At 44.5% G+C, this 18,171-nt stretch overlaps 1 protein-coding gene across 1 annotated transcript in view; it reads left to right on the forward strand.

Moving 5' to 3' along the window:
• PIBF1 (progesterone immunomodulatory binding factor 1) overlaps positions 1 to 18,171 on the forward strand; it is an 853,407-nt gene that overhangs the window by 379,793 nt on the left and 455,443 nt on the right. Inside the window, exon 12 of the mRNA XM_078656041.1 lies at positions 7,737 to 7,887. Within this exon, the coding sequence (XP_078512167.1) occupies positions 7,737 to 7,887 (151 nt within the window). The remainder of the gene's footprint in view (positions 1 to 7,736; positions 7,888 to 18,171) is intronic.

The following is an 18,171-nucleotide window of genomic DNA, read 5'->3' on the forward strand; positions in this document are numbered from 1 at the left end:
AGAGGGAGTGTCAGAAATGGCATCGTTAGTTGTAGCAGTTATTGATTTCCAAGTTAATGTGATAGCTTATTGACCAAGGCAGTCTCTTTCGAAGGGGCAATTATTTCTTCAGGCCATGTACTTGAGGGTTTAAGAAAATCGACAAAAAATTTTTTCTGGGGGGCCTATTGAAGAGTCATTTTGCCCAGGATTCCCACTAAGCGTTGTATAAAACAAATTAGTCCCCGGCCATTACCTTTGCCACTTCAGCAGTTGCTTGCAATGCGTCCGCTCCTGCAACGGTTGTATATTTCTCAACCGCCGTTATCCCATCTGCTCTAGCAGGTCCTGGAGGCTCTTCCCAGCTGTAGGGCGCCTTGTCAGTTTTGGGTGCTTTAGGCACCTTACCAAGAGGTGCTGCTTCGAAAGGAGGAGTGTATGATCTGGAACCAACTAGACCTGAAGCTGGACCGCTGTCTAGGGTGGTCGCAGTTAGGCCCTTATAGTGGCAGAGGGGCCTCCTCACAAATCCAGCATTCCTGCCTCTGCCGAGTATCTGAACTGATCCCTCCTGTGAAGCAAAGGGCTTGGAAGCACTGAACAAAGATGACATGGCACACTGAACGCCACAGAAGGATTGAGATTGGCTTTGAATCATAAGTAGCATCCACACTAAGGAGATCCGAGGCAAACAGCATACCCGTAAGGGGTATACATTATACTCTGCATTAGCCTGCTACTCAGCAAGACTACCACCAGACATCCCTGACACAGACACAAAGGAATTCAGCCTTGCGTCACCATCTTGCTTTCCTTGATCCACACAATTTAAATTTTGACCCACAAAATTTATGTGCAATGTATTCTTCTTACTCAGCCACTAGAAAATACAATTTATATAGCTCGGACATGAGACTTTGTTGCGTTTTCTGTCTCGCTGATAAAAATCTAGGTCAGACAGTCTACATAAAAACATTGCATAAAATGAAAGTGCCTACTTCTTTGATACTTGACTTTGATCATGAAGTGCTTATAAATGCTCAATTCTCAGGACATTTTGGAGAAGAATAGTCATTTTACTTGAAGCGGTAAGAAAAATTGCTTGCTCTTTTTAAAACCTGGTTCTCTGGAGTATGGAGGACCACAGTGATGAAAGTGAGCTGGTTTTCCAGCAAAGATTTAGGTAATTGGTTAGAATGTGTTATCATGTCAACCCTGAATCTGCTCTTTTCTGCTATGAGTGAAAGATGGCATTCCTCTGGATATTAAAGATATGTTTTCCTCAGAGATGTTACTAGCTCATCTACCTTTTATCCTTCATTTGCGCTGAACTTTTACTTTGCAGCTGTAAGTCAGTTTGGAATCTGGGGTCGTGTAACAAAGATGCTGAATACCTTTTCAGTGTGTTTCAGTTTGAATTCTGGGTTATGTTCTAAAGGTCTTGAGTACCTTTTTGTTGTTTTAAAGTCAGGATTTTTTTATTCCATTTCATTTATCTATTTTGTATATCACGAGAACATACGTTTTTTGGTCAGATATATTTCTTACATATATCAATTGGTTATTTGCATAGTACTATCTGAAAGTATTTTATACATAAAACTTAATTTTAGTTTATAGAATGATGTGCTGATTGAGTATATGGATGGATCAATGAAGAGAAAAACAGTATCAAAACTAGAGTTTTGCTCAAGGTGATCCAGATGTACATGCAAATAAGCAGCAGTAAACAGAGAGTATTCATATCAAGTTGACACGTGCCCTGTGGATTTCAATCTAAGAGGGTTTCTTCTGTACCAACTTGCACTAGTTTATAGCCCCTAACATTGAAAAGGTGAGCATTCCATTCATGATGGTCGAGATGATGAAAGAGCAAAAGTGAGCTTGGGCACGGTAATAGATGGTTTGAACTACTGTAAGAATATACAGGTGAGCAGAATGTATATCTGCAAAGGGGTCTCTACCACTGCTGGTGGCTGAAAAACAATGGATTGATGGATGGGCTTACTACCAGGTGAGAGGTTTGATTTGAACTCTGATATTAGCTGCCAGCTACCCACAATGCAGGAACATAGGGCGATGGCAGAAGACTGCGACAAAGTATTTGTGGGATGTTAATGGTGATCTTATTGGGCAAAGCAGTGTACCTAAAATGTATTACTAGTAGGCCTTTGAAGTATTGCAATCTGCTCCTCAATAAGAAGTTAATTATGAGCTTGGTGATATTAAACATGATGCGAGGCAAGAATTGGATAAGGAAAGAATACATGAGGATAGCACCCATGACTTGATACAGGAGTAAAAAAAAGGAGCAGGCGAAGCACTGTAGAAACTGGGCATTTTGAGGGTAGGAATGAGTTCAGAAGGGAATGTGTTGACGTTAGTGAGGGATGCAGAATATGTCTTTGTGGAGTGAAGGGAACATGAGTAGGAGAAGGGACAGTAGGCATTGTAGAGAAACTGGCCTTGATGTTAATATTTTTAGAGTGTAAGTAAGCTAAGTCCCGAGCTGTGAAGCGGTTTAATATAGTGGTGGTACAGGAGTAACAGGGAAGAAAGAAGTGACCGGATAATCTTGGATAGCTTTTATGATGCAGTTAGCACCACCTGATACATTCTTGGTAGGATGTTGCTTTTACCTTGTAAAGTGCGGTAGATAGAGTGCTTGGTATTTTCCTTTCATTTCACTAAAAACACTAATGCAGCAGCTCTTATGGCCCACATCCAAGAACTTGGCTACAGAACATACAGTTGGGAGGCTAAAGTCTGCCGTTAAGATTCTCAGTACTACAGTGTATCTACTTGCCCCAAATAGTCTGCATATAGGTGCAAGGCATTTTCTTCGGGGGCTTATGTAGGCTGGTCGACAAACAAGACATGGAATATGTTTTACTCACTAGATAGACAATGAGTACATATATCATCCCTATCAGAATTCCAGTTTTTTGTAAACAATCTAATTGGGAGAGATCACACCCTGAATTGGAAATATAAATTCCTATTAAGGAGACATATATGACATCCCAATATGGTTCCAAAAAAACTACTGGATTTAAATTCAATAAACTTTGCTGTCACGGATGAACTGTTCATTGCATGTGCCTCAGCAGCAGATTTACTTGCCAGTACTGCTCTTTCAAGATAGCGGCAGGGAGATCCTGAAGGGTCATCCCATAACTCCTTCATACCAATGTCTAGTAGGGATTTTTTTTACTTTTTGGAACCAAGTTACCTTTTTGGAGCGATTTGCTACAATAACATATCTAAAGGTCACTGCATAATCAGCCAATTCTGGGGTGGACCATAGTCTGCGCTAGTAGAGTAAGGGACGAAGTCTTACTCTGCTGCCCATTGCCTTCCTGCCCAAGTCTAACAGCAAAGGTTTTAAAGAGGTGCTTTGTGGGGTACATGTTACTGACCTTTGAAACTTATTTTCCGCGTTGGTAAGCACTGTCATGTCGAAGTATCCCCATAGTTCAGCACCATAAAGGACCGAGCCCAGAACCTTTGCGTCCTAGATTTGTAGAACGGGGCTAATTGGTTTGGTGTAAGAGTTGCTAAGCTCCTTTAATAAAAATCCAACAATCTGAAAAAGACAGTTAGTTATATATTCCTTACCTTAGAATTACCCCCAGGCGTCCGGACTGGATCCAGAGAATTTTATCTTAGCAGTACCCCTGCTTATCGGTTGGTGGCGTTGGTCGACTCCACGTCCGTCGTAGGCACCACGGTCACCGGGATGATGTTGCGGTGTATACTTAGATGCCACCCCTACATGTTGATGTCAGTTCTTTCTTTTTTCGCGCCAGCCTAGCGCAGATCGGGAGAGAGCTACCCCTATAGTCACTTTTTGACTAAACGTTTTCGATGTTTTGTCGACTGCTTTTTCGAGTCTTCAACTCCTGGTGCACGAGGCATGTCCCACCGCCGCACCCTGATCCAGCCTTGCGAGGCCAGTCACAGACTGATGTCTGTGATGGACCTGCACCTCATGTGCCTTTGGTGTCTGGACCGCGAACATGACTTAAAGACGTGCTCTGACTGCCGGCCCATGAATGCAAAGTCTTTGCAGTAGCGGTCGCGAAAGCTCTTGGAGGGTCGGCGGTCAGCTCCGTGTTGCTCCCAGTCTCGTTCGAGAGGAAGGTCTCGAGGCAGCCTGCAGAGCCCCCACACCATGTCGCACTAAAAAGTCTTTGAAATCTTCAGGTAAGCCAAAGCACAAGAAGGCGAAGAAGCACCAGCGTTCTTCACCTTCTCCCTGTCTGTCCGCTGATGCAACGTGGGACCCGGAGTGTCGTCTCTCTAAGACTCCGTCTCCGGTGCCTCCTTCAGGTAATACTCCACGCCTCCCCACATTTCCAGATGCATCAGCGTCTCCTACCCAACTTCATAAGTTCTCAGAGACCCTCCACCTCGTCTTTGGGCTCTGCGGAGCCGGTCGAGTTTCCTGGGCCTTTAATGCCTGCAGCTCTGGCCCCAGTGCTAGAGGGCCTCCGCTGATCCAGACCTGGATCCGAACCAACACCTGTCAATCTTACCTGACCTTCCCTGGCGACAATCCTGGTGACGAGGCACCTTGCGCCGACGTTGCCCCTGGTCGACGCCGTCTCCATCTCTCCCCCGAGATGGAGCCGGAGCCTGACCAACGTCGGTCGACGTCTGATTCGATACCAGAGAGTACTTCTGTTCCCCTGTTCATTCCTGGTGTTCCCTTATGCCCAGAAGGTGTTGTTGAGGATGGGAAGGGGTCGCTGTACCATTTAGCAGACCAGCTAGAAGAGCCGGACTGGAGAGAGGACCTGGGTGACGCCAGTGGTCTGGACATTTCTCCAGACCTTGGCATGCTTTCTCCCCCTACTGTAGCTATGGAGGAGGGAGCATCCTACGCAGTGGTGGCGAGAAGGGCAGCTGAGGTCTTGGACCTTGAGCTCCCTTCAGTGGCGGTCAGGACTAACCTCCTGACAGAGGTGCTTCAACCTGCGGCATCCACTTCCGGACCCCGATTGCCCCTCAATGAAGCCCTCACTGATGTCCTTCTGGGCATCTGGTCCAAGTCCAGCACAGGGGCTCCTGTGGAAAGGACGATCGCCCTCTGCCATCGACCGGCCAGAGTGACCCAGTTTTCCTCACCAAACACCCTTCCCCCGAGAGCTTGGTGGTCCAAGCCTCTTCCTCCAAGGGCGCATTCCCTTCTGCTCCCCAGATAGGGAATCCAAGAAGCTGGATCACCTTGGGAAGCGCATGTTTTCTTCCTCCAGCTGAGCACTGAGGTCTGTGAATACCTCCTGCCTCTTGGGCTGATACTCCCATACCATCTGAGACTCTGTTGCGCAAGTGCTGCCTACGCACCCTTGCAAGGGGGAGGAGAGACTCCACTGCCTGGACCCTAAACATGCACTATCTTTCTACCTTGACCACTCAAAGGACTTCCGAGTTTATGATCAACTTTTTGTTGGCTATGTAGGTGCCAAAAAATGCCCGGCTGTTAAAAAGTGTACCATCTCTTTAGCAAAAAAGGAACCTCCAGTGGGTCTACGTGCTCATACCACTAGAGCTACAGCAGCAACCACTGCATTGGCACGTGGATTCCCACTTCTTGGCATCTGTCAGGCAGCCACGTGGGCATCCTTGCACACATTCACCAGACATTACTGCCTGAACAGGCAAGTCCTGAAGGATGACTATTTTGCCCATTCAGTCCTCCAGGACTTTCTGGTATGAACTTAGGTCGCAGACCCTCCTCCGGGGTTGGTATTGCTGGGGGGAACATCCTTTACGACGCGGATGTTACCCCGCGCTACCATTACGACGCGTCTCTTACAACGCAAGTCGTAACCACGACTTGCGCTGGAGGGCGCTCAAGGACAAGGAATAATTAATTTACTATTCCAACACCTTCCCTACTATCCACGGGGACTGGTGTTGGAATAGTAAATTAAACTATTCTCTAAGTCCGCACCCTACAGCGCAAGTCGTGGTAACGACTTGCGTTGTAAAACACGCGTTGTAACGGTACGCGTGGTAATAGCCCGCGTCGTACCGTCATACATCCATTGCTGGGGTAAGGTAAGGAATCTATAACTGTCTCTTCCAGATGATCAAGTTATTTACCTTCGGTAACGATGTATCTGTAAGAGACATATGTTAGTTATAGATTCCTTACCGCCCCACCCATCCTCCCTTCTCTGCGAACTGATTTCTAGGGTTAGGGACTCTCTTGCAGGGCCCAGGTTGTTGCGCAACAGTGGTCAGTGTTTATCATGGCTCTGCGCTTCTGGCATGGAAAGTCGTCTCAGATCTGATGTCAGCGCGCAGGGGCGGTGTCTAAGTATACACCGCGATGTCATCCCGGCGACCACGATGCCGATGACAGAAGTGGAATTGACCAACGCCACCTACCGACCCACAGGGGTATTGCTAAGAAAAAATTCTCCGGATCCATTCTGACACCTAAGGACAATTCTAAGGTAAGGGATCTATAACTAACATATGTCTCATACAGCTACATTGTTACCGAATGTAAGTAACTTGTTCATTTAGCAATGTTTAAGAGGCATTACGTCTATTTGTGGGCACCAAGACAGACTTGAAGCCAAAAGTTACACCCAGATAGCTAAAAACCTTAGTACACTCCAAAATGTAGCCCGTCAGTTTTACACTGCCCTTAATTGATTTATGTTGTTTAAAAGACATATACTTTGTTTTATCTATATTGATTTCAAAGCCCCCTCGGTCTGCAAAATTCCTCAAAACTGGACACAGCACGCTGAAGCCCACTGGGGGTTTTAGATATTAGCAGCGTGTCGTCAGAAAACATTAAAAATTGAATTGTTGTGCCTGCCAATGACGGGCATCAGTGTGGAGAGAGGAAAGAAATGTAGCAATGCCATTTAAAAGGAAAAAAACCAAAGTCGGGGCCGAAACGCACCCTTGGCGTACCCCTTTGTCAACAGCAAAGATATCAGTGAGTTTGCCTTGGGAAGCCCAGTAGATCCCACTAGTGTTGTTATCTTGAAGTCGTACTAGCAATGCTAACCAAGCATGGGGCATGCCCATCTAATGCAAAACCGACCACAATTTGTGGCGTGGGACCAGGTCGAAGGTGGATTTAAAGTTTAAAAAGGGAGCATATAAACTGCCCTTGCTAATAGTTACTATCCGCCAATAAAGCAGCTGGAAACAAAAGACCTTATCGATAGTACTTACACTCTCACGGAACCCAGCCTGATGTGTTGAAAGTTTATTGTTTACCAATATCCACTCCTAGATCTTGGATAAGATAAGACAAGCAAATATTTTCTGAATTGAGTCTATGAGGCGTGTTATTTTATCTTGCTACTGAGGTGGCATTTATGGCTGCCATTTGAAAAATTGCTGCTGCATTAGTGTTTTTAGTGAACAAAAATAAGATGTTTATAGTTGGATAGTGAAGGCAGAGGGAATTAAACTGTGTATGGTAGAGTGTGGCTCTGTGCAGATCAGAAGGTACAATTATTATAAGTAAACTGAGAATGTGTGAGATTGGTGTAGTGTTGATGGAGATTCACCCTAAGGGCAGTTGAGCTAAATTGTTACCTTGAGTTGCAGCCACAAGTCGGAAGTGAGGTGAAAGGTTCACAGGTTGAAGACCCTAAAGTTTGACTATGATTGATCATCCACAATGTACCTTGTGTAAAGTAGCCTGCTCTTTACTAATATGTGAACATATTTTACATCTTCTGTGTGTACCCTCTTTTGTTTTCACGTACATTCTGCAGGTGTTAACTAAGGAAATTTATAGTCTGCAAGCATCCACTGAGAAACGAGTAACAGAACTCCAGGCTCAAAATTCAGAGTATCAAGCAAGACTACAAACATATGAAAAACTGGAACAAGAACTTGATAGTGTAATCATGCAAGCTGCAGAAAGTATGTATGGCTCATTTCAATTTATGCACATTGTAAAGCATAAATGTATACCAATACATAATTATTTCTTGCTTAATTCAAAATGTCTACAAGTGTTTAGTAGCTGTTCATCCATGCCTTATCATTGTGTTACAAACTTCTGAGTTCATGTTATGTGTTGATTTTTCTTGGAATATTTACAAGTGCACCAACGTACACTGTAAAACAATGTCAGTTCACATTCTAATCATTGTACTCTGTGTAGAGATTTGATTTAAGTAATTAAATCAATTGCTAATCTTCAAATCTAATTACCTGAGGTAGATAACATCGCCTTTCCCCTCCACCCAATGGATTCCAATGTTTCAATAAGAAGTACTTTTCTTTTTTTAATATGTTTTATATATTTTTAGATTTTCCTGAAGATAATACAATGTAACGTTAATACCATCTTCACATTCTGAGGTTATCATCACATTCTGCCAAAACCCCAAACTTCTAATTAAAAGTTGTTGCTGTTAGGATGTCTCAGGGAGATCAAATGCCTGCGATTCAGAAACGCAGTCATTTGCAGATCCCAGTTTTTATTCTCACCAAGGTTGACGCATGCTTTTATTCTTCCAAGGTCCCTAATTGGAGTGTCTTTAGCTTGAGTAATAGTAATATATGCTATTTACAAGCAAAGCGTAGCCAAATTAGATTGGTACTGCCACTTTTTTAATGATACATGATCTAAAGAGACTCTAACTCATAGAAGCAGTAAAGGCACAGTTAGCAGGAGAACTGCCTTTAGTAAAATAAAATAACATTTAAAAAAAGTAATTCTCTTTGGAAAACAAGGGGATCACCCACTTGGCAGTTGTTTCAGTGCACAGACACTTTGAATGGAATAAAGGCATGGAGAATTAATGAAAGTATCCTCTTCAAACATGTCCCTGAACCAGTGGCGGCTGGTGACATTTGAAAGTGGTGGGGGCAGAAACTGATAATTATACTGCACCGTAGCGAGCGAGCGAGCCCGAACCCCCTAAGGAGGGTTCTGGGGGATTTCCCCCCGAGAAAAATTTGAAAAAATAGTGGAAAAATGGTGCATTTTCAAGCAAATTTGAGAAAGCAGGAAGGTTAATAAAGCAATTGTGAAAGTGCAGGTATTACATTACTAAAGAGCTGCCATAAAACATTGGCGTGAGTCAGCCAAGCTTTAGCTCGTTAGGATTGGCTGATGAGTGGATCCCTCTTTATGGGTATTCTTGCAAGCATGTGTCAGCCAGCTTTAGCTCATTGGGATTGGCTGATGAGCAGATCCCTCCTTATTGGTATTCATGCAAGCGTGAGTATGCAATGCTTTGCTGATACTATAGGGATTGGCTGAAGGTGTTTAGACATTGCCAGTATTGCACGTCGGCTCCTGGTCCCAAGTAAACAACCGCTCCTTGTGGTGAACGGTGTAGACATTGAGCCGCAGTGTACAACATAAATGAAGGAGAGCCAGATACATGACATGGTTAGGTTAGCCAATAGCCATGTGATCTAAACATGCATTTCCTGGATTGAAATGGAAATGACTGATTACGTCTGGGGCTATTCAGAAAATCTAGCATGGATCCGGCCCTCCTGGACCGACGCTGGACAGACCTGAGCTAGAGGCTGTGCCCACCAGCAATATTTACATGAAGCTGGGAGAGACAACAATTTAACAGAGATCAGGAATGACAAACACGGTGTATAGAATGTCAAACAAATGCAGCGACCCTCTCAGGGTGCAAGTTCGCGAGTAGATGAGTGTCCTGGGGAATATACTACAGCACAGCCATCCACTCTGTAACCATCACAGCTCTAGCGCCTGGTTGAACCGGTGGCGCTTACACACAGATCACTTGCTTAGGACCCAGCACAAGACTAATCCGAAAAAAGTAAACGTACACAGGGTGAAACCTCCTCAGAAACCACAGCACAGCTGTGCAAACACCCACAGACCACTGTACCGCTGCAATAGTGAACATCTGAACACATGCCTGAAAACTGGCACAAGTTTATCACTCCAAAACACGCCACACTAAACTGTGGCACACCTGCGTAAATCATCCGAGACTAGTGAACGCAATGGCACTCTTTACCCATTCCAGACAAGTTAAATGCACAACTGACCAAATATCCGGTCACCCCGTGAAGAGCCAATACAAATCATACCAGAGCTCCCCGCAGACCAGCTCTTGCCATCACAAACAAGTGCAGAGCAAAATTATTCTGTAACATTATTACACAGCATTGCAGACTTTTATGTGGAAATCCCAAACACAGCACATTACTGTAAAGCATTACACACAGCACAAGTATTATTAGTGCAGCAGTGCAGAAAACCACATAGCAGCACAAAACATGCTGCATAATTTCCAGCTATTATGTTTGTGCACCAGAAGAAACCATTATATGCCTGTGCAAACAATTGCACACCTTTATAAACCATTACACTCAGCATACCACCATACAGCAGTGCAAACCACAGCACACCAGTGCAATTCCTAATAAGCAGATTATTAGACGTCATGCTTTTAATTCATAATTGTTTTGGCTAGGGTTTAAAAGTTCGATCTAATTATTTTGTAGCATGACATACTTGATGCATGTTTAAATCGTGGTGTGTTATAACTGATACATATAGAGACAGTTAAAGCATGCATTGACTCGTCACGAGGTAGGAGCATATTGTGTAACTGGCGAATATGCATGTTATTAGGAGTTGTGTATTAATGTGTATTATTGGGTCAGTCAGTCTACACCATGCCAGTTTCCTGGGAGGTGTAGAATCCAGAGTGATTGGTTATAGCGGCAGGGGAGCAGCTACTTTAAGGCAGTTGACTTCAGTGCAGCCGGCTCTTTCGCAGGGGCGACTGGGGTTTGCCCACATAGATTAGAGTAGCAGATGAGGAGGACTTTGGCAGATTTGTCTACTCCACTCCTGTTCTCGATCATCACCCCATCCTCCCCAGTCTTACACATACATACCTGCATGTGCAACTACAATCACGCACAAATACATGCAAAAAGAATCTACTCCTGACCACACCCCTCTACACCCCTCTTTGGCACATAATAATGTACAGCTTCCCGATACAGTGCAGTCGGGCTCGCGGGCGCGACTCGGGAATAGTAGTGCCCGAGGTAGGTTTTCAAACTGTACCAATCATCCGCCCGCCCTAATGGCTTCCGCTTCCTCCTTTGGGTATTTACATGCATTGACCCATTTTGAATCTTCCATATAGCCCACGTCTCACTCATACCTATCTCTAAGGTTACTAAATGGGCCTCTACAGTGCGACAGGAGGGTGTAAAGAATAAAGAGCATAACAACATAACGTTAAGTACATCTCAATCAGGGCACCCAAACTTCCTATGATCCCTCTTTCAAAGCGCAGCCTGATGCAATTATATCTGTGGATTTATACCCCTGCATGGTGATTACATTAAACGTAGGCCCGCCGGTAAATATTCATGATCGGCGTGGCTCGAGAAAGACTATTGCCGGAAAAGACAGCGTGTACCGCGTCTATTAACACGGAAAAGACGGGGGAGGAGGGAGGGGTTTGGAAACAAAACAAATATATATAAAATAAAATAAAGTAAACTAAACTTACCGTGCGGAGACACCGTCCCGACTCCCGCAGTCCTCGTTTTCAAGTCCTTCAGCACGTCATCAGGAAGGCGGTGCGGCAGGCAGCCTCCCTCTCCACGGCCGTGTTTTTGATTGGTGTGGCCGGCTGCCCCACCTACGTCATTTTCTCTCTGTATGATGCTGCTGCAGCATACAGAGAGAACAGGGAGAGTGAGTGGGGGGTGTTACTCGAGGGCAGGGGGGAGTGGCTTGGGGGAGTGGCTTTCCCCCTGTTGTTAATAGTGTCTGTTGGGGCGGCCTCAGGCTGCCCAAACAGTCAGTATTAACAACGGTGGGCAAGCCACTCCCCCAAGCCACTCCCCCCTGCCCTCGAGTAACACACCGCCCACTCTAAACCAGGAAGTTCTGCTTTCTCGCCGTGCGAGAAGGCAGAAACAAATCACAAATGTTAGTTATATTACGGCAATAACTACCATTTGTTTCTGCCTTCTCGCACGGCGAGAAAGCAGGGGAGGCGGCGCCCAAACGCCCCCATGGAGGAACCGCCACTGCCCTGAACTATTGTTTGATTCCACCACTCAAGTAGACTAAATGTACCTATAATATCCCCATTTTGACTCTGTCTTTACTCTGAATAGTTTGGGTGAAACCAAAACTTTTAATTGTTTAAAGCCACTGTTTGCAAAATGTCCAGCTTTTTTTTTACTGTGTTACTTACTTGCATGTAAAATACCTTCTTCTACAACAAGTCAATAGGAAAATTGAGTGTTTCTTTGTTCTGTTGTGCTCATTCAGTAAACAAGGAACAGACTCATCCTACTTTTAGCATAATATTCAAAACCAAGAGTTCAGAGTTCAACTTAGTGTGCCTGCTTGCCTCTTTGAATTTTCTTTGTTAGCTTTCTCAAGTTTCAGGGCCACAAAATCCCACAGTCTAAAATATATGTATATTTCTTTGTTTGGAAGCATAAGCCGAAACGCGTCGGCGTGCTGTGTGGGGTGTTGCGGCATGCAGAAATATAAATAAAAAAGAACATTTGGAACTCTGAGTAACCTGTGTCATCAGTGTTGCAATAGAGTGCAGCTGAACCGCTGGATGAAGGCAATTGTTGTGGAAAAAAAAATATGTGTATAATTATATATATATACAGGTAAGTCTCTCCCCAACAGAAAAGAGAAGCAGCAGCCACGAGGGGAAATGTAAGGAGGGGCTTTATTAAAATAGAAAACAGCAGTCTGGTGGCGGCGAATGCATTTCGGCGCATTGGCCTTCCTCAGCGCCCAACACCTGACAAAGTCTCGAACAGCCAACCTGCCGCCCGTTGTTAAAAGCGCCACTCCGCTCCTCCCCCATGCGATTAAGCTCACCTGTTGCGGTACGACTCATGTCTGCGCACCACAACTCCCAGAATGCAACATGTTTATACACTCCAGGCCGGTGTTGTGGGGAAGGGTAAAGATTGTTCCAAAGTGGTGAAATAAATCGGAGGCGAGGAAAAAAAGCATCAAAACATGAATAACGCTGCACTCCGAAAAGAATGTCAACTCCATTTTATTCACTAGGTACATCTATCACCACCACCAATGCGTTTCAACCAAACAGGTGTTGCTCACGGTATTGTGAGTCCAACGTCACTTTTCACATTATATACACATCTCCCTTTATGAGATATTATGGGATTAGTAGTCACACATATCATGCAAGTTATTAAAAAAATGATTTCAATGTATAGTGTTAGTCTAAAATGTTTGTCCAGTTTTGTAAAACTTTTTTCAATGTCAATTGGAATTGGAACTTGAATTCACGTTACTTGATAATATTTTGATACTAAATTATGGTTTTATTATCCCAATTCTTTTGTGGCTTGTATGGGATGTGCCACAAAACATATTTCACCTTTTGCTTCTTATTGTTAATGTCACACGGTTCTCGTTATTGTGTGTGTCATGCATAGGGTGTGTCTTAAATCGCCTCTACTTAGTGTGTGGCAACAGGATCTTCATGACACCTCCCTTTCCCGCCCAAGTATTGTCGTCATTCCTATTATAATGGGTATGTCCACTAAACCCTGTATTCATGTGCTAAGGGGTATACTTTCTCCTATCTAAATGCATATCAGGCAAAGTGCCTATATATTCTTTTTGCCCCCGTGAACCACACTATACATGTGTAAGTAATCCAAATGCCTGGAAGATTTTAGGGTTTCTGTGTGATATTTTGCTACATCCAGTTATGTTCGTAGCGTTAGATCATAGTATGCACTTGAACTTTCACTTAGTGTTTTAAAGGTGAATCATGTTTATGTGATCTTTACTAGTTGTTTATCCCAACTAGCACAGTTCTTCTATATTCTTCAGTTTTTAATATTCAACTCCTGGACGCTCTACATTTCATCCATATCAGCAGTCATACAAAGGATGTGTAAATTAATATACAGTTCTTCATCACCATTCAAACCTTGGGGATCTTCATTTTAAACCTTATAATGAGTCATGACTCTAATCGTCTCCGTTTGAGAGTCCTGTTTCCTCCCCTCCCATTTCTGCTATTTCAAAGGACTTCATATTTAAGCAGTTCTTATCAAGATGTGTAGTCATATGTTATGCAATTGCATAATTCATGTCTTTGTTTTGAACGACTCTTATATGTTCTAGGATCAGTTTCTTTGAGGGGCAAATCACACTCCTTAAGTATCTTAGTCCACAGAAGCACTCAATCATTTACACTCCATGCACAGAGTCACAAATGATTCACTCATTGATGGTAAATATCTTGCCCTCGAATTCTTGGAGCTCTTTCATATTTCTACCAAACCTGCATTCTTTGCATTTCTTGCAATTAATTAATCCGACTTGTTGTTTTTGAAGCCAATTGCTCGATTCGTTTATCATGCTGTGACTCCTCACCAGCTTCTCCCTCTGTGATGGCACTTTTTGATACGTTACATTGGGTCTGGCCCCTAGTTTTCCTTCAATGTCCTGATCCTTTTTTAAGATATTTCAATATTTGTTCAGAATGTTTATGATCTTATGATTTTCCTTACAATAGGTAAGTATCATTCTGATGGTTGACATCCTTCCTTATGTTTTTTCTCTCTTTCTTAACTAATGTTTGAGCTTGTGTCATGGATCTCACTTGTTCCTGTCTTGTTTGATATCTCTGTATTTGTAACCTCTGTGTAGAAATCTCATTTCCGTATCTTTAAATTTGGATTCATTTTTGTCATTACTTGAGCAGCTTTGTTTCATCCTTATAAACTCCCGATATGGAATACTCTTTTTAAGTGAGTTGGGGTGGAAGCTGGAGCCGTGAATGATACTGTTAGTTTATGTTGGTTATCGGTATACAGTGGTTTGTATTGGTTTGTCTTTTATATACACTGTTAAATCCAGAAATTGTATCTCTTTTGTACGCATATTACATGTAAATTTCAGGCCCACTTCATTGTTGTTTAGTTCCTCAAAATACTCCAAGAACTCTTTTTCCGTTCCATTCCATATCAGAAATAGATTGTCTATGAATCTCAGCTAAGGTGCTATTTTTGCTGTATGTCTCTGGTTTTATTCTCTCCAAGCTTTGGTCTTCTCCCGCCAACCCATGGTCAGGTTGGATTGGCTTGCGGAGGAGGAAACTCCCATAGCTGTCCCACATACCTGGGAGTAAAGTTGATGGTTAAAAAGAAAGATGTTGTTTCTCTGACATAGTTGACAATGGCAATTGGTATGATGACTTTCAGAAGGTTAGTAGTCTTGATACCTCCCCTGAAATGGGTCTTCCCTAACCCCCGGACCAGCCTCAGAGGAGTATGCTTCCTATGCAAAAGCAATGCGCACAACGGCTGAAGTTCTTGACCTCAAGGTTCCCACCTTGGAGGTCAAGTCTAACATATTGACAGTAGTTCTCCAGGTTGTGACAAATATCTGAAGAGCCTCACCTGGCTCTTAACAAGGCCTGGACAGACACCCTATTGGCGGTATGAGCCAAATCATGCTCCGGTCCACCAGTCAACAGCCAGATTTTGCGGCACCATCGCCCTGCCCCATTGATCCTGCTTTTTCATCTCAGCTCCCCTCCCCTAAATGTTTGTTGATGCAAACGTCTGCAAGTAACACCAATCCCAGCATGTTCCCAACTACTACTACAGACAGTGTCAAAACATGTTGAAACCTTTAGCAACCAGTATTTTCATCTACCATCTTTGGGCTTAGATCCGTGAGTGCCAGCTGTTTACTAGGGTGCTATTCCCATGCCCTTCTGTACTTGATGGCTAAGAGCCCCCAAAGATCTCCAACATCAGGCGGGCCAATGGCTCCGTTGTTGCCATTCACCACCACGCCTGGCTGTCGCCCACTATTTTTTCAGGCGATGTTTAGTCGTTCCACATGCACATGCTGTGTGGTTTGGACCCACCTATTTGTAGACAAGGGTTATGCTCTTGAGCGATTCAAGGAGAGAAACGTACGGCACACGCTTTAGACTTATCTGGCCAATCTTGCCAGTTGCATAAGCACTACCGTTCCTTTTGCGGTCTCCACAGAGGTGAAGCATAGCTATAGCCAATTCAACCCCATCATGGCACCGGCAGTTTCACAGTCACAGCTGTGGTGTCAACTGCCACTTGCGACCAACGTTAACAGGCCGACCAGTCCATATCTTTTCATTTGGGATTGGAAGTGCAAGCCCTTTTGGCCAAAGGGGCTTTTGAGTGTCCCACCGCCAGAAATAGGATGCTATTCCTGCTACTTCCTGGTGCCCAAAAATGACCAGGTCTGTAACCTATTTTACACCTGCTCGATCTCTATGCCTTTGTCTGGAAGGAAAAATTCAGAATTTTTTCACAGTATCAAAATTCTTGTCTGACCTAGTCCTTGGGGACTGGATAGTAGCGTTGGACCCGCAGGACTACTTTTTTCATAGTCCCTCCTTGCGGCCCTCGTTATTACATATGGTTTGTGGTGGGATGGGAGCATTTTCAGTTTGCTGTGCTTCCTTTTGGGCTCACCAGTGTCCCTCTGACTATTACAAAAGGGATGGCAGTGGTGATAGCACACTTTCAGAGGTCAGAGTTGCCCGCCTTCCCTTACCTCAATGAATGTTGCCCCAGGCAGTAGTCAACCACCTTTCATACCACTGAGAACATCTTGACCTTACTATCAATGTGCCAAAGTCACAACTGACTCCTTCTCAGACTCTCACCTTCATTTGATCCATTCTTGACAGGGTTTGGTTTTGTGTTTTTACACCAATCTTTCTGCGTCTGTCCAGGATTTCCGTGAGGTAGACTCAGAGGCTACTGGGACTGATGACCTCCTGCATCCTCCCAGATAAACATGCCAGGTGGCATGGTCCTCGCCTATCTAATATGTATTCCATTTAAGCTATTTCACAACTGTTTCTTGCGGATCCTCACCCACAAGACAGTGTTATTCTTCGCTATAATGTTGCATGTGTGAGTGAGCTGCAAGCGCTCTGTGTCAACGCTGCATACACCTCCTTCTTCTCAGGCAAACCGGTTCTGTGTACTGTGCCAAGCGTTTTGACACCAATTCACTTCAGTCAAACCATCAAGCTGCTGGTGTTTTATGTTCTGCTTCACCCCTCTAAGGAGGAGGATAAATTCCATTGTTTGTACCCCAAGAGAGCCCTGAGCTTCTACTAAAATAAAACTGATCCAGGACTCGTTTCCTTTGACGGTGACTGAAGCACCTTTCAGCTTCGAGGACGGATCAGTTTTATTGGCCCCTTTGGGCCCAGCCTTGGTAGACTTTCCGTCTATTTCAGCCTCCTCATCATTGGCACTCATGGTCAATCTCAAATCTGGGTCGCCTCTTGACCCATGCCCGGCCAAATTTCTGGCAAAAATGGCTGAAGTTATAAATCCATTGGCGAACCCACGTTTGAACCTCTCCCTGAGTCAGGGAGTGGTTCCACAGGCATGGAAGCAGGCGATGGTCATTCCCCTTCTTAAGAAGCCTGGCCTTGACCCGGAGGCCCTGGCCAACTACAGGCCTATCTCCCTCCTCCCCGCGCTGACCAAGATCTTGGAGAAGCATGTGCATATCGTGCTTTCCAACTTTTTGGAATCTTATAATTTGCTGCATTCTACTCAGTCTGGCTTCCGCCCCAACTTAAGCACCGAGACGGCGCTTTTGGAGGTGTCTGAAGCAATTAAAGAGGTGCTGGATTCGGGGGGCAAAGCTATGCTTGTAATGTTGGATTTGTCGACGGCCTTTGATACCGTTCCCCACGAGGGTCTCCTCGCCAGACTTTATGAGATCGGTCTGAGGGGGACGGTGCTTAGCTGGTTTAGATCATTCCTGGCTGGCCGTCGACAAACGGTCTGGGCCTCACCCAGCTCTGCCGTGATGCCGCCTTTGGGAGTCGGAGTTCCGCAGGGCTCCGTGTTGAGCCTGACTCTTTTCAACATCTTTATGACCCCTTTGGCGGCATTGGCGGAGTCTTTTGGGGCCCAGATCGTATCCTATGCCGACGATACCCAGCTCCTCTTTACGTGCAGGAAAGGAGAAGATTTTGATGGAGAGAGTATCCGTGAGTGCCTTGGGGCTGTTTTTAAATGGTTCCAGCTTAACAGCCTCAAGTGCAACTCAGACAAATCTGAGGTACTCTTCTTCGGTTGTCCATCGGATCCGGATTGGCAGGAATGGTGGCCTGTCAATATGTTCCCTCCATC

Source organism: Lissotriton helveticus, chromosome 8 (genome assembly GCF_964261635.1).
Source record: "Lissotriton helveticus chromosome 8, aLisHel1.1, whole genome shotgun sequence".
Classification (NCBI taxonomy): Eukaryota; Metazoa; Chordata; class Amphibia; order Caudata; family Salamandridae; genus Lissotriton; species Lissotriton helveticus.